The 20564-nt window shown below is 28.0% G+C and overlaps 1 protein-coding gene across 1 annotated transcript in view; it reads left to right on the top strand.

Moving 5' to 3' along the window:
* Window positions 1–20564, top strand: part of LOC129905899 (gamma-1-syntrophin) — a 183236-nt gene that overhangs the window by 109073 nt on the left and 53599 nt on the right. Inside the window, exon 5 of the mRNA XM_055981523.1 lies at window positions 20015–20300. Within this exon, the coding sequence (XP_055837498.1) occupies window positions 20015–20300 (286 nt within the window). The remainder of the gene's footprint in view (window positions 1–20014; window positions 20301–20564) is intronic.

Below are 20564 nucleotides of genomic sequence, written 5' to 3'. Positions count from 1 at the left end.
ATGAAATATTAAGGCAAAAAGTATGTTCTTTGAGTTGGCAACTTTTGATAACGTCTTATAAATCGGTAAACCATGGCAGCATTCTCGAAAAAGTGACACCATTCACTCCCGTTTTATATGAACAAAAATCTACTCAAGCTTATTTGAAAGGTTATAACTTAACGTTGAATACTATAAAAGGAATTTTTTAAAATTCAATCATTAAGGTCCAATTTATTTACTCTCCATTATATTTAAAAGCTTCATTAAAAAGTTGCATATTTTAAAATTTCCCTATTTTAGTAGCGTCTTTAAATTTTATATAGTGTGTATAAATTGGGTCTAAATAGGGTAAATCGGGGTAAAATGAGATAATAAAAAAAAATTATTGTCTAAACGGTAGACTGTAGAGAGTTAATTTTGTTTTAATCGACAAATAATTTGTCTGTATGCGGTTAGGTGGAGTATTGAAAAAATTCTAAAAAAAAATTGAAAACCAAGCTATGAAGGATTATCAAAAATTGAAAAGACCTTCGATAAAATGGTTATTGAGGTTAGAAATAATTTCTTAACTTTTGGCGAAATAGATAAATGAAATTCGAAATGGTAACAGAGTTACGAATAACAGAGTTACGCGCGACAGAGTTACGGCCGTCAAAGTTACGCGAAACAAAAAACTAGAGTTACGAATTCTAAAGTTATGTTAAGCTATGACATATCGTTCCTCGCAATTGTTGCCAACCCAAAAATCACATGTCATAGCTTAACATAACTTAAGAATTCGTAACTCTAGTTTTTCGTAACTTCGGTTTCGCGTAACTTTGACGCTCGTAACTCTGTCGCCCGTAACTCTGGTATTCGTAACTTCGTCGGTTTCCCAATGAAATTCATATAGTAGATAGATTAAATAGATTAAATTTTAAAATCTTTTTGTATACATATGCAAAATTCGGAGATATCGGTAAATGGATAATCTCTTTTTTAACACGTGATAACTTTTTACCTATAAAACAAAGAAATTTGTTTTGGCTTTATGTTGCATGCTGATAATATTACCATTCATTTGAAATGTCACACGTATCGGTACATGCACTACAAACTACACAATCTTAAATTGAAAATCTTCAAAATTGCCACAAAACACCACCATTACCATTGGAAAGTGCCATATAATCTCTTTTTGACGTTTTAATTTTGACATTGTTGTCTTTGGAAAATTCTAACTTTTTTTTGTAGATGTCGTACAGATATGGTTGAGGCATATCTTTAAAAGTGTAATGATAAGCTTTCCAAAGATTAAAATTTATTTTTTTTATTTTTTGTATACAAAAATGGACCAAATCGAGATGGAAGAAAAAAAAGTTTGTTTTTTAATTTTTTTTGATGAAAATTTAAAAAAAAACTCTAGTTTCTTTTCTAGATGTCGACCAAACATGATTCAGATGAATATTTAAAGCTAAAATAATAAGCTTTCATATGCTATGAAATTTATTACAGGCTGTCATGTAAAAATATTGACAATATAATGTACCTATAGAAAAAAAACTTTATTTTGTTCGCTTTTTTTATGAATTAAAATTAAAATTTCGCACTATATAGACTTATTTTTCATTACAATAAAGTACATATATTTGAAATGCAGGTTTTCTTAAAACTAGATATAAACTAACAACAAACAATAAAAAAAAAAAATAAAAAAGTACTTGTGCTTTTGTCAATTCATTAAGTGAAATGACTAAAGTTTGACAAAAGGAACATATGTGCCCATGATTATGAAAGTGGACTAGGTCACTTTTTGCATTGTTTGAAGAAAAACTTACATAATAATTTTGTTATAACGATTTAATTGTATTTCTTTTATAAAATCACTAGAGGAGCAATAAAGAAGTTTACTTACTGTAATAATTATTTTTAGGCTAGATTTGATGCCATTTTTAGGAGTGACTTAGTCCACTTTCATAATTAAGGGCGCATATGGTAGTTTATCATAAATTGTATTAATATCAGTAATAGTTTTATAGTCTTATTTTTTTTATAGCAAATTTAGTAACATTTCTAAAATTGATTGAAAAAAAAATATGTTATTAAATAGTTAAGATTAAATGCAAGGTTATTTATAAACAAAAACAATTTTAAGAGAAAATTACACCGGCACACAAAATAAAAAAATTGTCATGTACCAGGAACCAGACCTGTCTTTATATATGTTTTCGGGCACGCTGAATCCAAAAAAAAGGAAGTTTTTTTGCCTTTTTTGGGGTCTTTTTTTACATTTTTCTCAAAACTGGAGGGTGACCGGGCAAAACGGACTTGAAATTCGGATTCAGCGGGTCCAAAAACATATAGAAAGATGGGTCTTGTTCCTGGTACATTCAACTTTTTTTTTGGTGTGCTGGCATTGTCGCGAAATGTCGCTTTCATCCCCGGCACACAAAAAAAAAAGTTCCTTGTACCAGGAACTAGACATATCTTTCTATATGTTTTTGGACCCGCTGAATTCGAATTTCATGTCCGTTTTGCCCGAACACCCTTCAGTTTTGAGAAAAATGCAAAAAACTCCAAAAAAGTCATAAAAATCCAAACAAAATGCAGTCACAGCTCAAAACTGGAGTGTGACCGGGCAAAACGGACTTGAAATTCGGCTTCAGCGTGCCCAAAAACATATAGAAAGATAGGTCTGGTTCCTGGTACATGACACTTTTTTTTATTTTGTGTGCCGGTGTTATTAATTGATTTAATAATAAGGGTGAACATAAAAAAAGATTTAGAAAATTTTATGAATTGTTATCCTCTATTATATTATTTGTATACTTTTGCATTAAAAAAAAGCATGAGAAATGCTAATTTTTAATTTAAATAATTTTTATTTTTGTTCGGCTTTTTTTATAATATATTAAGCTTTAACTTTTACAAATTATTACGTAATCACGTAAAATTATCGTCCGTAAACCGATTTTACAGACAGCAATTTTTTTTTCAAACAATTAACAGAAGACCAAAGCTCTTCTAGCTAAATAGATAGAATCAGTCTTTTCTTAAAGCTAGAGTAAGATATCACGCCTTTGATTGATTGAGTTTCGTGCTAATTAATATGACTATACAAATTTTATACACATACATTTATAGTAGATGTAGGTATAAGCAAAGCATGTGCTTTTTAAAAAACACATCCATCATATTACTTACTTAATTCATATTCCGTGCACATCAATAAATCAAATTCCAAAATTATCACACCAACCATAAATTAAAATACCTTATCCCTATACTACCTGTACCTTTTTGAATAAATCAATAATTTATGTAATCATCTGTAAGTTCTCAGAAAATCCCCGCCTTAGTTTACTCTGAGAGAATATCTTCATAGCTTCACTCACAATTTTTCCCTTTTTTGGTAGGTATGGGATTTATTTAATTTAAAAATTTATTCATAACCAAGCAACAACTAACAACAACAACAACAATTATTAACACAAATTTTGTTATATGAATGCTGGCAATGCAAAAAAAAAAAAGGAGAAAGCAAAATAGGTTATAACGAAGCTAAATAGCAATGAATAAATTAAATATAATATTTTGATCTATGTGTGTGTGTGTAAGGTAGTTCTATCTATTTTCATACACATAGAAATAGGGACAAGATGTCAGAGAGAACATACATCTTCCATCGTTGTATCTGAAAAACATAAAATTTTGTTCTATTTGTTTAAAAGGCCGTAGATAAAGGAAGGGGAGATATTATATAGATAATTTGGCTTGAATTTGAGCAGTTTAATTTTTTATACCTAGGTTTGGACTTTGAACAGTTTCAAAATAAATGGTTAGGTATATGAAATTCAAATAGAAAAAGGGCTTACTTAGAGATCCTTGATCCATCATAGCATTTTTATAGCGTTAAAATTAACGGTAGGACTTTCTTTGCAACGGAGTTGAGTCTTCACATAATCATATTTTCAACTTTCAACTGAATTTTCAAAAAAAAAAATTAAAATTATTTCCTGAGATAATTTTTAGCCGAAAAACTTATTTTCTTAGGGCCAATTTTTCAACAGTCAGTTAAACAGTCAGTTAGTACTTATTCTCCTGATAGAGAAAAAATCATTTTTTCAACAGGAAGATATAGCTTATTCCTATGAATAAAACTATCTGCTTCTTTCAGAGACGAATAAAAATTATTCTAAGGAATAATATCAATAAAAATACTGTGTCAATTGTCAAAGCTGCTTTGAAATAATTTTGACAAAGAATACAGAGGAACACAAGAAAACAAAAACAATTACAAAATAAAAAAGACGTTTAGTTTTGAATATTATTGAATTTGACAATTTTTTTTTTGTTATTCTGTAGAATAAATTATTTTCGATTCAAAAATTCAATGTTGTTATCCGATTGTTTATGAGCCTAATAAATTTATTCGTCGAACAGTTAACTGACTGTTTATTAGAAGATGGAAAAATCGGCTCTTAAAATTATTAACGATCACAAAAATTATTTTTTATCAAATAATTATTATTTTTTTAACTTAAATTTTAATTTAAAAAAAAAAACAGCAAATTAAGTTAAACTACAAACAAAAATTAAGTTTAAAAAAAAGAGGTTGTCTGTGAAGCCGGTTTACGGACGATGATTTTACGTGATAACGTCGTCAGAAAACAGGTTGTGTGCTTTTGTTTAAAATGAGTCAATTGAAGCGTTTACTTATTTCAAACAATCATAATTTACAAGAAAAAGCTAAAAAAAAATACCTTTTTTATTTTTTCATTATATTAAATTTTTTTTTTTTAAAGCTTACAAAAAAAAATTATGCAATTTAAAAGCCAAGTATTTCTTCTTAAGAATAAACCCATTTTTAAATTTTTAAAATGAGCAAAAAGTATAAAAATAATTTATTAAAAACAATCATTTTCATCAAAAAAATTAATTCAATTTTTTCCTAACAACCTATACAAAATTTTATACCATCTGAAAGCTTATTGTCTTAGCTCAAAATATATATATATCGATCAGGTCTATGAGACATCTACAAAAAGAGCTAGAATTTTTTGAACTCGATCAAATTTCATTTAAAAAAGCAAAAAAAAAACATTTATTTTTATGTTCTCAGGCTATGGAATCAATTTTTTTGTTTGACAATAAAAAATTGTATACCATTAGAAAGCTTATTATTTCACCTTTCATATGACGTATCAATCTTATTTCAAAGATGTCTACAAGAGAAGTTAGAATTTTTTAAAGTCAACCATGTCGAATTTCCAGACTGAGATTACGGTAGGTACTTCCCACACTGGTGGCTGTTCGGGGGGCAACAGATCTCCAAAGGTGTTTTGAGGTTTTTCGCAAGTTGCTTGATTTAATATTGTGTAGCTTGTAGTTAGTCTATTGTTATGTGTGATATACCAAATGAAGGGTAATTGTATCAGGATACTCATAAAAGTTGAATACAATTTCTATCTGCTCTTTGTCAAAAGTTATAACCTGTTGAATTCTAAAATTTTATTTTACCGTTATCTCAAAATTGTGTTTACGAAAATGATTAAAACTTAGCATACATTTAGTCGTGGTCATGGTCTATCATTACTCTATATACTTTAGTCCTGTATCTATTAAAGAAAAAAAGATAAAAATAAAAAACGATGAAAATCGGTTAAAACGATCAAAAAACGTGTTTTTTTAAAACTTGTTTCTTCCGTTATTCAGTCAAAACTCACTAAACGATTCTAATTTTTTGAACATGTATGCATAAAACCTACATGTCCTATAAGTTTGAGATTTTTTGAACGCTCCAAAAAAAAGCTAAAAATCAAAAACTACCCAAAAATACCCCTAAAAAACAAGGTGTTTTTCAAAAATTCATATTTCGAAACTCAGAGTGTTAGAAAAAAATCCGTATTAGACCCCTAATTTTTTTTTCCCTCATCTTTCACCTGGCACCTTTAGAATTGTCAAAAAAAAAAATTTCCCTACCCTAAATCATCATTTTGTCATAGCCCCAACACGTGAACAACGTTCAAACAAAACAATATAGCTTAGTTTAAAAATTTTTTTTCTTAAATGCAGTTATTTTTAAATTAGTCTCATCTATCTATAGCAAAAAAATCAACTCTCTACAACTTCGCGTTTAGATTTTAGCCCAAATTTCATCTTTCCGTTTTACCTCTGTTTTACCTATTAAATGACAGAATTTTTAAAAATTCTTCAGCTTTAGGTTATTATCTTTCAAATAAACTATAGAAGATTTTTGTATCTCTAATAGTTTATTTTTAATTTTAAATTGAAATTTTTGCCGCACTGCAAAAGTGCGAGAGTAGAACGGGAGAAAATGGCGTCACTTTTTTGTGGTGGCTGCCATGGTTCATCGATTTATAAGACGTTATCACGTCCAAAAACAAAATGTATAAACTGCTTCAAATGAGTTGTCGTTATTTTTAAAAATCTCAACACGAAAAGAAAAGAAAGAAAAAATATTTCGGGTGAAAAATGATCGGAGTAAGAATAAGAAAATGGGTGAAAATATGTTAATTTATATAGTTTCCATTTTCTTCTAGCCTAGTAGCTGGCATCTTATTTAAGGTTGCATTTTTCACGTATTGTATATCCAAAAGCTGAGAACGAATATTAAAAGGCTCATTCTTATTTAAAAAAAATTAGAATTGGTTACGCTCCCAGATGCACGCTTTATGAATAAATTAAAAAAAATATTTAGTATATAATTGGATTTTTTAAGAAATATTATTTAATATGTTTTTAATAATTAAATTGATTTTGAGCATCTAACAAAAATTGCCATTTGATTTCTTGTATAAAAAAGGATTTAAAAAAAAAAAGAAAACAGTTTTTAGTATTTTGTTTTTATAATTTCTCATTTGAAAAAAATTGGTTTTTAAAAACAATTTTTAAATTTTATTAAAAAATCCAATATTTTTTACAGTTTTGATAAATTACGGATAGTTAATAACTTCTGTTTAAAGTCAAAGTCAACAACATTGTTCTGTCATAAAAACCGTTAGTAAAGATTCAAAAAATATTTTTTTTAGACTGCAGCTCCGTTGCGGTATCCATTGTTTAGCCATGTTTTTTTCACCTATTTTTTACTGATTGATTTTTGTTAACTTTTGACAAAAAGAACAATTTGCAGGCGAGTTTTAGGTAATAAATAAAATTATTCTGTCAAAAATAACATAAATACCTAAACTAACTTATTAAAGTTAAAATTTTACGTGTTTAATAAAAATATCTATATGTACAAGAATTTAAATCCAAAAAAAAAAATGGGCCACCCTTAATCACGTTTAAGAATTAATTTATATTAGAAGCTTGAAACGTGGGAAACATTTTTGTTATTTTCAATGATATGAGCTTCTGCGAGCATACAAGTTATTAATTTTTAAAAAATAAAAACCACCTTAAGAATCCTTATACCGAATTCGAAATCTTGGTAGGGTTCTGTGATATATGAAGGACGAATTGAATTGTATTTAAATTTTGAATATAATTCATATTTTTCTATCATTTTCTCTGAATTTGTATACTTCTTCGTTAAAATAGTTTTTGAGAAAATTACTTATCATTATCATAGCCAAAAGGAAACATCTTACTTTTTTCAAAAATGGTTCAAATGATTTTGATAAAAAATATTGGTTTGCACTGTCGTGAATAAAGTAAAACATATTTTGATAATTTTATTTTGAGTTGTAGGTACCTCTATTTTCTCAAATTCTACGTTTTCAAGGAACAAAAGTTCTAAATTTCCAATGCATTCATAAAATCAATATTATTTATACAAATAGTTATGAGTGAAACTAGAACAAACAAGCGACCAGCCCCCAGAAAAATATTTGTCTACGGTCTTGCATTCAGTCTTCGTTCGTTCAAACGATATGAGAAGAAGAAGCTTTTCATTAAAATTTTCAATTAATATTTAAGGCAACAGTTTATGAAAGATGGTGATAGAGAGATACTAGTAAAATGGCTCGAAGCAACAACATAACATCAAATAATAACCCAATCCCATGTGAAGACCTTTTTTTTACCCAGGCATACCAGTATGCAACTCATCCTTGATATAAAATAGACATAGGTACACTACACGCATAGATAGATACATATTCGTGTTAGGTATATGGAAACATCAAAAGGAAAAATGAAAATAAGGCAAAACTACATCATTATAAATTTATTCAACATAAACGACAAGAGGGGCAAAGAAAAAGGTGTGTTTTCACAAAAAAACCAACTCCTGCCAACTATCGCACCCCCAAATTCTATCTTGATCTAGAAAAAAAAAATACAAGTGACTGAAGTTGAATCTAAATGTTTTATTAAAGATGGTACACACTTTCAATTTTTTGCTTTTGCTTCAACAAACACAAAGAAAACGTAAAAAAAAACACACACAAAAACCAACCGACACCGTAACGCCTCTAGGCCAAAAAAAAAACTCAATACATAAGCAAAGCTTGGCAAAAGGATATGAATAAAAATTTCTGGAAAAAAAAAATCGGCTTTCCTAGTGACTTAAATATTCTGTATTGACTCACAAAAACCAACAACAAAATAAAACCATCAGCAACAGAATTGAGACCATTTTTTTTATTTCTTTTTGTTTGCCTGCAACAACCAACAACAAAATGCAACCAAAAAACGAACAATTTCAAAAGACTTTACCGATGATTGTCCCGAAAAAAGGCTTGGGGGATTTTTAATTGAATGGCTCTGTCAATTTTCGATTCGCAGTTGAATGTAAATTAAAGAACAGAACATAACAACTAGGTCGCACGTATTTGTTTCCATTTTGTTTCTCCCTTTTTTTTCTGTGTTTCTGTTGATGGTTAGCAAACTAGTCCTTACGTTGTTTTTTTTTCAGCAATAACTACCCAGGACCTATATCCTTGTTTCGAAAAATCCATTTTGTTTTTTAATGAAAAATGTTTTTTTTTTAAAGACATAATGAGGCTTTTAGTAGTGTCCAATTGGAGCAAACAGGAAATTAACATAAATTGATATCGATTTTGCAATAAAATTTCTTTTTTACAAGCATATTTTTGGGCGCTCAAAGGATTTCTTCTGGTTCTTCAGCTGTAACGTTTTTGACTTCGTTGATTGGAACTATTAGAAGGAAGTTTTGTGTAGAAAAAAAAACTATAAAATTGTTATAAAAAAATCCTATTGGCCTGAGCCTCCTCCTCAAAGCTTTTAAAGCATACTTTTGGGCGTTGAAAGAACTCAAAACGTGTTTCTTCTGCTGTAACGTTTTTAAAACCTTTGATTGGAACTATTAGATCGACGTTTTGTTCAAAAAAAAACTATCGCATTTTGTGTGAAAAAGTCATATTAGCCTGATCCTCCTCTTCGAAGCCTTTAAAGCATACTTTTGGGCGTTGAAAGAACTCTTCAACTTTCTTCTGCTGAAACATTTTTAAAGCCTTTGATTGGAACTATAAGTTCGACATTTTGTTCCAAAAAAAAAAACTATTACATTGTGTGGAATAAGTCATATTGACCTGACCCTCCTGCTGAAAGCTTTTAAAGTATAATTTTGGGCGTTGAAAGAACTTAAAACGTGTTTCTTCTGCTGTAACGTTTCGGACTTCGTTTATTGAACCTATTAGATTGACATTTTGTTGCAAAAAAACTATTACACTGTCAGGAAAAAGACGTATAAGCCTGAGCCTTATTCTGAAAGCTTTTAATGCATACTTTTAGGCGTTGAAATAACTAAAAACGTGTTTCTTCTGCTGTAGCAATTTTTAAATCTTTGATTACTATTACATTGTGTGGAAAAGTCATCGAACCTACTCCTAAAAGGTTTTACAGCATACTTTTAGGCGCTTAAAAGACTCAAAGCGTCTTTCTATTTGATTGGAACCTTTTCCAAATCAACCTTTTTCCAAAAAAAAAAAAAACTATTACATTGTGTGTAAAAAATCATATTGGTCTAAGCCCCTTGAAAGCTTCTAAACGAGGAAATCGTTAGACTTTCAAATGAACAAAGACCAGGCCAAAAACTGGAAACAAAACATCAACAAAAAACGCTAAAACTAGATCATCTTTGAGTAAAAATAATTCACTCTTCTATGTCCATTAGGCCCAAAGGGACACACAGATTCAAAGAAGACGAACAAAAAAAAAAATAACAGGATGAATCCTTTTGCCAGGATTGCGCGTTATCTGCAAATTCAAAAGTGACGTCTATCTAATCGAATGGTCTGCAGAAGTAGAGTAATTAAATGGACTGAAGCTAGAGGTGCGATGGTGTTTCAATTTAGTTTTTTCTCGTTTTTTTTTTTTTTGTGTCTTGTTGCCTTTTACCATTTTCATAGAGAAGAGAGAATCTAGGACATGCGGAAAAGGATTGCCAGGACTAGGAAAGAAAGAAAAAAAAAATTAAGCTAGCGCCAACAACGTCGTCGTCCAGGTGAGAGTCATTCATCATCCTTAATTGCGAAAGACATGCTGGGTGGAGTTCCTTTTTCCTTTTTTTTTTTTTTTTGCTGGAGCACTTTTGCTATCTAGCACCAGAGAGAGTGTTTGCTGGTGGAGCCATGGCGACATAGTCTCGTGTCGGGGGTATAAATGAAATAAGAGATAGGATTAGCTTTGCTTTGGCATAGGATGGCACATATTTGTTGGAAGTTTCCACACGGATGGTGGTGATAAATGTGGGTTGGTTTGGTCGTCGTCGGATGGGATATATTCTATCTCTCTATTGGGATGAATGTATATGTACTTTTGAATGTCCAGTAGAATATAAATGGAATATGTTAACAGATGTTAGATGGATGAAAATAGAGATGTTATTTTTTTCTATCCGCATTCGCGAGATATGTTATATATGTTTTGCTATCAATGTTAACTTGATGTTTACTTTAGAATGCAATTTAAATTTATATTTGTTCGAGTTTGAGATAAGTTACAGAATATATCCTTTTTATGATGAAAACACAGAAAAGACAACTACGAATAGTACGAGTGAATGGGAAATGAAAAAGAGCTTTGGTATCTTAGGAATTGTTATGTCAACAGTTTTATCATCAACCAAAACTGGAATTCATTAGCACTTGCATTTGTTGGAACTAGAGAAAAAGTTTATTTAAATGGATCAAAGCCAATTTCTATACAGAATTTGAAAAAGTGACTTTGTGTTTCTTTGTACTAAAATTATTTGATGTACAACTTTGGTCAGTTTGACGTCAAAATTGACATCATTCATTGGAGTGCTTAAATATCTTTCACTTAATTTTTTTGAAAAGAGAAAATAATTGTACGAAAAATTATCAATATTATTTTCTAGGTCTCATGAAGATTGTCGATTGGAAAACCAAATTTGTGTACATATTTGTACATAAAAAAAGATAGGTCCTGGAAGACCTTTTTTGGGAACCTCTTAATATTGTCGTAGATTCAAAACATTTTGTTTTGTGTCAGGTTTAAGTTGCATGTCATATTAAAAATAAAAATAATTCTAAATCTACATACTTTTAATAATTGGCTTAGTTTAAATAAAAGAGCTGAGCAGCTAACTATTCTTTTAATTTTTTTTCAATATTTGTTTGCTATGCTAAACTTTAAAAACAAATACTTATATTAGTTTTGGTCACAAAAGTTATATTTAAAAGGGTTATAAAATAACTTCAGTCATTTGGTCTTTTAATTTAATGCTTTGATAAATGGGTTAAAATGCAAATCTTTGGATTCAGAGAATTAAAAAAAAAAAAAAATGAATAGATGCAAAACAAATTTTTCAAGACTCCGTTTTTTTAAGAAATCATTCTTCAATTTATAGTTCGATTTCAAGGTATCCTTTTCAAAAAAAAAAAAAAAAAATTTCTGAAATATTGGTATAAGGTGCAAACTTTTTCAAAATATTATTTTTTATTTTTCAAAAAATTATTAAAAAAAATCTATTAACTCCCCAAAATAGTCAACATTCCCATAGGAGTCATGAAGGGCGATATCTTCTTAAAATACCTAACAAAAGCTAACAATAGGTGGCACAACTTGACTAGCTGCGTCATATCCAGAAAAATCTGGCCCACCTATAATAAATCCAAAACATATGACCTAATCTCTAGACCCAGAAAAGATATTAGCAGAATCGTTGCGGTGTGTACAGGACATTGGCCGATAGGGGAACATGCAGCAAAGTTGGGTATACCGCACAATACCTACTGTCGCAGCTGCTTGGACCAGCAAGAAAAAGAAACGGTCTACCATTTCCTATGTCAATGTCCCGCCCTTGCTAGGAATAGAGCACTCTCTCTGGGGAGCGAATTCTTTAATGTCATAGATAACATCTCAGAATCAAAGATCAAAGACTTGATCTCGTTCCTAAATGCAACAAAGTGGATTTAGGACTGCCTAACACTTGTTTTTCCCTTTTTTAAAAAACCAATTAAAAAATGTATTTCAAATAAATCCAATTATCACTCACAGGTTTCATAAGTTTTGGTATCAAAACGGCGCATCCTGCGCTAATTGGGTCAATCAAACATGGTTTGCCTTGACCGCCATCTCTACCTACCTACCATTAACTCCCCAAACTTCTGTTTGTTTTTATTAAATTGACCAATAAAAAGGCATCAAAAATAAAACAAATAAAATGCACGACTGGGGTTGCACGTACTTGCTCTTATGGTAAAAGTAGATCTTATCTTAAAGCTTTTTATAAAAAAAAAATGAGGCAAAATTATAATTAGATTTAATAAAACCATTTCCCATAATGCAAAAAAGTACATAAAATCTGTTTTTAAAATTAATAAAATACCGTTTTTAAAGATTTTGATAAAAAAACGAAGTATGCCATCTGATTTCTTGTATGAAAAAGAATTTTGAGAAAAAAAATTTTGAAAATGGTTAGAGCGGTTTTTTTTTAATTTAATTTTTTATATACATATGTATACAAATTTTCTAACATTAAAAAAAAAAAAACTTGGTATGCCATTTTGAAGAAATAATTAATTTAGTTTTAAAAACAAAAAATCGAAACATTTCAAAAACCTGTTTTCAAAAAATTGATTTTTCAAAACAAAAAAAAATTCGAAAAATTTTTAAAAAATCCAAAAATATATTTTTTGGAAATTTTCTTTTAATATTACGGTTAATTAAACGCTTTTGTATAAAAATTTTCGTTGGAATCGGGTTAGTCTTGTAAAAGATATTTTGAAACCAAAAAAACGGTTATATGGCAGGTACCGTTAGTAACCTTCCAAAAAATATTTTTTTTAAATCAAAAGTTGGGTCTTGCTTGTAAAATCATACACACATTTTTTTATCAAAATCGTTAGAGCCGTTTTTGAGTTATTTGGTATAACTTGAAAAATTGTATAGGGGTATACTTTCTAAGTGAGATATAAAAAAACAAAAAAAAACCAACTTTCAGAATTCTATAAAAATCATCTGTACCAAATTTCAAAAAATAATGTTTGAAATTTCATAAAAAAATCAAAATTGATTTTTTTTTAAATTACCATCAACGTTACTATTGAGATAATTATAACGTTTGGTACAGAAAAAATTCTTTAAATCAGCTAACACGTTAAAGAGAAAGTCGGAAATCAAGAGAACTGCTCACAAATATCGTTAGCAACGATTAATGTTTTTTTTTATTTTAAAAACAACCTTGTATTTTTGTAATCGAAATTGTATAAGACTCGTTTTGTAAAAAAAAAAACATGTCATGTAAAAAGTATACCGTTTATTTTGGTCCTAACAAAATAAAATTGGAGGAAATCACTTCGCTTGAAAGACACACAGACATAGAGATAAAATTCCGAGACCCACTTTTTGCATGCACTGAACCAAAAAGGTACATAAAATTAATGAATTTGTACATTAAATTAATGTAAAAATTCATGGCAAATGAGCCAATGTAAAAATTCATTAAATTTAAGAATCTTTTTAAGAACAAATTCATAAGGGAATGAATCTTTCTTAAAAATTAAGAATAAGTTCTTAAATTTTAAGAATTCTATTCATAAACAAATTCGAAAAGTTTTGAACATGTTTAAGAAAAGTTTCTTAGATTTTAAGAAAAATTCATACAATTTAAGAATTATTTCTTAAATCTTTTTTTTTTTTCTTCTATAATTTAAGAACAAAGTTTAAGAAAAGTTTCTTACATTTTATGATTATTTCTTAAATTTTATGATTTTTTTCATAAATTTCGTAAAAATTCAAATGAAATTTTGCTTAAATTTTATGAAACAAATCATAAAAACTATGAATTTTTCTTAAAGTTTTATGATTGTTTTCATAAAATATAATACACTTTTCATTAAAATTTATGCAGTTATTTATATAAATGCATATAATACATTACCATTCAAAGCCTTTAATTTGTTCCTAAAAAATTGTATTCCAAACAAAGAAACTGCAAAAGAAAACAACCCAAAATCTAAAACAAAAAAAAAATGAAAATTGTTTTTAAAAATAAAAGAAATTATTAAGTTTAAACGTTATAAAAATGTTTCATTGATCAATATCACTATAAATTTCACTATAAATTAAATAAATTTTACTTCTTTAATGGATGCATCATCTGGAAAGATAGAAAAAAGTTTGTATTAGTAGAATGAATATGTAGTATTTGGTTTAAAAAATCGAAATAGCTAGAAGGTTAAATTATCTAATTCTTACCTTATTGTAATCGGCACCATTAGACTCTGGATATGAAAAAAAAATAAAAAATTGAATAAGTTGGGGAAAGATAAAAATATAAAGAATTTAGGTACATATGAGAAATGTTGATAATATTAAGTTAAAACAAAATTTAAATATTTAGAGAAATAAAATAAAATGCAACACTTACTAAATTCCATGTTTTGCTTTAGTTTGCAATGACAATTTCAATTGTACAGGATTTGTTGAGAATCGCCTTTAATATGGTTTTTATTTTGTGTTGATTTTTCCCCCTTTGCCGGTCCAAAGTTGAAGATTACATACGTGCCTCCATATTTCCTATAACAAAAAAAAAAAGAAAATATATTTAATAAATAAAAGAAAGCAATTTTTAACATTATATGTTTTTATACTTATCTGATTATATGGGAAAGAGGCAACAGGAACCAACAATATTTTACACTTTTGCAATGTACTTATACTCTTCAAAATTGTCAACGTGGTTAAAATGCTTAACACTATAAACAATATCGTCTTTTATTCACAAACTTTTATAACTTGTTTCGGCAACGACCGTCCACTTTGAATATCAGATTTCAAATTTAATCCTCAAAGAAATCTTTCTAAGTCATAGATTCAGAACAACAGTTATTAGTTTATAGATTGATGAAAAAGTACATAGACTTTAAGAAAATATACTTAAACACTCAAAACGTAAGAATTTTTTCATTAATTATATGTATATTGTATACTTTCATAATATTTAATGAATTAGTTCTTAAATTTTGGAAAAATATGAATTTCGAACATAAAAAGTAAGAACAAATTCTTAAATTTTAAGAATAAGTTCTTAATACCGAATACAGGATAACGGTAAAATATTCCTTGTTTTTTGATTAATGAAAAAATACATTCATTTTAAGAAAAAATGAATTCATTCTAAGAAAAAATACTTAAAAACACAAAATGTATGAACTTCTTACAAATGTAATTGTGAAAATACATTTTTTTCAATTTTAGAAGGGAAAAAAGTCAATTTAAAAAATTATTTTAACTCAAAATACAACTGAATGGAAAATAATAGTAAATTTCATTCATAAAAGTATGTCCAGATTCTAAGATTCAGCAAAACATTCTTTCAAATTGGAGCTAGAAGTATATGAATTTATTCATAAACCTTCGTATTTGTTCTTAAAAAAAATTCATAAAAAAATTTTCCATAGGAAAATTTTTATGAAAACTGATTCTTAAATTTTATGAATCTTTCTTAAAACTAAACTTTTTTTTTAAGAATTTGTGCTTAAATTTAATGAATTTTTCTTAAAAATGTATGAATTTTGGTTTATGAACGAGATTCATAGTTTTTAAGAATAATACTTTTTTCAGTGTGTCATGTCTGATTAATGCTTTCTCAAATTCAATTTCGCTTACGATTGATCGTATTCGTATTTGTACTTTTTTTAAATACCTGCTTAATTGCCACCTGTTAACTCCACATTAAAATGATTTCAAATATTAATAATAAACACAAAAAGCTTTTAAATCCTTTTATCAATTCTGTTATATTAAGTATTATGGGGTCATACAAATAACTTATATTGTTGGATTAAATATTAAAATTACAGTAAAAAAGTTTTTAATATATTTATCAGGGGTGTGTTGAAAGTGGAGTTAGCTGTTTTTTTTTAATCAAAGACGATAATATTATTAAAGAATTTTTATTTAACAATATAATTTGTTAAAATAGCCAATATGGGAAAATAAATTTCTTCAAAAAGTTCTTGCATTAAAAAATAACAAAAAAATTTTCTAAAAAAAAATTCTTTTTCGAAAACTAGAAACGAATTTTTCGAAATTTTAGTAAAGATATTTAATAGTTTGTAATTGTATAAAAATATTTTTTTTCATGAGTAACAAAACATAATACAAGTTACATAATTATGCTATTGTATAAAATTATATCTTTGTTAAACTACAATTTTAAAATTTGATCTCGTTTAAATTTTTGTTTTAAAAAGAAACCAACTCGTTAGGAATTTAAGTTACATAAAGAATTTGTTTTGTATTTTTTTTTCTTTTTTTTATTTTGCAATTTTGAAAAAAAAAAACTGGCCTAGTAGTAAATTGAACATAGAGCAACTTTTTCATTTTTTTTACTTATAATTCTTAAAACCACCCAAAGCTAAATATATAAAATTATATTGCATACCTATAGTTGTTAATAGAATCCACTAGTCGATTACAATATTCTTGTTCTCAAAATGAACTTAAAAAAAAAAATAATCTTCAAATAGTTTATATATTATATTTATATTATATATTTTTTTATATTTTTTGTTGAAAAAATATAAAGTTTTTTTTATAAAAATGCTAAAACAGAGTAAAGTTTCAGAACTTTCACCAAATTAACTATAGATTAGTTAGTAAAAAAAAACTTTGGCTGGCTATAATATTTAACAGAATTTTTACTAAATGTAATTTTGGTAAATTTTCAATAGAAAGAAAAAGCAATAATGTTACACATACGCCACAGTGACCCAATTTGATGATAGAGCAAGCAATAATTTCAAGTTATTTTTAGCAAGGTTCGTTTGTTTAACTTACAGCGTCCACTGCTTATTTTTTCATCATTTGGAGTTAAAAAAAAAAAGAAATGTAATAAACAACGCACATGACTTTGTAACCAGATGTTCGTCGGGTACTAGTCAGTTCTTATTTATTTTTTTTTTTATATCTCTCTTTTTTTTTGTAATAATAATCTGTCAAAACTGTCTGTATGAATACATAGCATGCCCTTAATTCTATAGCATTTAAATGAATTCAATTTTATTTTTGCGTAGAAGGTGAAAGTTTTCAATATTAAAACAAATTGAAAATTTAACTTGCAATGGTAAAACCTTCGTCCTGTTGTAATTAAGTTACAATTTGCAACTTATTTTTTTATTGGCAGTTTTGTTAACTTAAATTCTTTTTAAATTTACCAATACTCAATTTAACTATTATTTTAATGATAAGTAAAACAGAAAAGATAAAACTACAAATTGAGGTAGATTTAATCTACCTATTCGATAAATTCAAAATATGCCAGCACAAATAAAATTCAATTTTAAACTAAAAAAAAGCATCTCTTTGGGAACAAATTGAAAAGTCTGAACTGTATTGGGTATTAGAAATAAATGGTATAGGTATAACCTGGCCACAGGTCATGAAATCAATTCAATTATATTTTTGTTTTCAAAAACTAGGCCAAACTATAAAATTCACTCGAAACTAAATAAAACTACTATACTTTATTGATTTCCAAAAAAAAACTTTCATGTCCTATTTACTTCTACGAGTATATTTTATGCCAATAAAAAAATTAGAGTCAAATTGAAAATTCTTTATGGGTAGATAAAGTTTTGGTGGCATATAGTTGAAATGGAATATGTTATATTAAATTATATCAATACTAGCTGACCCGTTGGACTTCATTCCGCCATTTATTGCATTTATTTTTAATTTTCAACTCTATAATTAGTTAACATTTTAAATGAAAAAGGGAATCAAAACTTGAATAGTTCGTAAAATAAGTTTAAAAATATTCACTTTTAAACTTTTAGCAAAAGTGGCCTATGTTAAAAACGGCCAAAAAACTTGGGACAAAAAAACTTGTTTTTCCCGTTATTCGGTCAAAAATCATTTTAAAATTTAAAAATTTGTAAATGCTTGCGCATGACTAAAGCCTATATTTTCTATAAGCTTGAGATTTTTTGGAGGCTTATAAAAATTACAAAAAAATTAAAAACTACTCAAAAATGTCCCTAAAAATTAGTTGTTTTTCAAAAATTCAAATTACAAAACCCAGGGCCTATGAAAAAAAACCGTATAAGACTCCTAAATTTTTTTCTTAGTATCTTTCCAATCGTGTTACTCAAGTTTCCGTAAAAAAATTTCCCTATCTTTAATAAGCCTTTTGTCGAAATTCTACCAGATGTTTTCACTGCACAAAAACCTTCACAACTTAGTTTTGAAATTTTTTAGAATTTTTGGAATACCTTTTTTAACCTTACAATAAATGTATCTATCATTTAAAAAACAAATTCAACTCTCTACAACTTACCGTTTAGAAAATAGTATGTATTTTCAATGTCGTGTTACCCCTATTTAACCTATAAAATCATTGATTTTTCTTAGCCTAAAACCTTCTACTCTCATTCCCCTTTGATTTAAAAAAAAAATAAGCAAAATAAGTTAGCCGGTGTGGCCGGTTAGCGAATGTACAAAAAACCAAACTTTAATATATATATAAAAAGCAAAAAAAACATGTAATTTTATTTTCTCACGCTTAAAATGGGCCTATGAAAAAAATCCGTTTTAGACCCCTAATTTTTTTTTAAATATCTTTCTCATGGTGTAACTCAAATTTCTGTGCAAAATTTTGCGTACCTGTAATTAGTCTTTTGTCGAAGGTCTATGACTGCAAAAAAACCTTCACAACTTGGTTTTGAAATTTTTTTTTGAATTTTTTCAATACCTACCTTTTTTAACTATTGAATAAATTTGTCTATCATTTAAAAAAAAGTCAACTCTTTACGACTTACCGTTTAGAAAATAGCCTCTTTTTTCAATGCCGTGTTACCCCTATTTACCCTATAAAATTTTAAATTTTTTTTGCCTTAAACCTTCTCCTCTTATGCCTCTTTGATTTAAAAAAAAAATTAAGAAAATAAGTCAGTCGGTGTGGCCGGTTAGCGAACGTACACAAAACCAAACTTTAATATATATAATAGATTGCCACCGTATTATAAAAAATCGATTGAAAAACAAAAAGATTTTACAACAAGTAAATGAAAATAAGTTACTCAATTTTTATTGACCATCTTAAAAATGTATTAAAAAGTGTTTCTAAGAAAATTTTCAAAAATAAGTAAGGCAAACAAAATATTTAACCATTTAATCCTTCTTTAAATAGCCAAACTATTATATCTTAAAATACTTTATTTATTTAGTAAATAGTCACAATACCAATGTCAATACCCTTAAATAACTTGTTTCCTTATTTATTTTTCAAAAAAGATTTCCTAAACTATATTGTGAACGTTTTAAATCAGAAAACGAAAAAAAAAACCCTTCTTCTTGTCAATACAAAATCAATAACCCTTTTTTCGTTCGACCGTAAAATAAACTGCCATTGTTTATTTTACTTAAACGTTATAGTTAACTAGAAAAAATACCTTCTACAAAAATTCAATTTTATATCACTCAACTCGTGTGTTCGTGTCGTCTTTCCTTCTTTTTTAAACAAAAAACACAAAATGTTCCATTATTCACTTTGAAAATACATAACATCCAACAAGGATCCGTTACTCATGTTAACAATTTTTTTTTTCTTTCTATTTTTTACTCCTGATACCTACAACAAAAAAAAAATAAACAGGAACGAATGGTTCAAATAACTCGACAAAAAATGGGCGGACTTGGTTTGAGTATAAAAGGTGGCGCCGAACATAAACTACCAATACTGATATCCCGCATTTATAAGGATCAAGCGGCCGACATAACTGGACAATTGTTCGTTGGCGATGCAATTATCAAGGTAAATGGTGAATATATAACAGCGTGCCCGCATGATGATGCCGTTAACATTCTACGAAATGCCGGCGATATTGTCGTTCTAACTGTCAAACACTATCGAGCTGCAACACCGTTCCTCCAAAAGCAACGTAAGTAGATGACATATAACAGAGTAATATATAGATGGCACTAGCAACGGTAAGGAGAAAAAAAAGAGCAATGGCCGCCACCATGCGTTGCGTTGTCGTCGATTGAATAGAATATGACACCTAGCGTCTGCGTCAGCCATCATGACAATCGATGGTGGCGGCTGCTATATAGCGGATGACGAAAGCTAATTGCATTTACCGTTAGTGGTAGGTAATTAGTAATGGAAATACATCTCCTTCCGGTGTTTGTGTGTCTCTTTTGTG

This window comes from Episyrphus balteatus, chromosome 1, assembly GCF_945859705.1.
Source record: "Episyrphus balteatus chromosome 1, idEpiBalt1.1, whole genome shotgun sequence".
In the NCBI taxonomy this organism is placed as follows: Eukaryota; Metazoa; Arthropoda; class Insecta; order Diptera; family Syrphidae; genus Episyrphus; species Episyrphus balteatus.
This window is presented reverse-complemented; position numbering and strand designations above follow the sequence as displayed.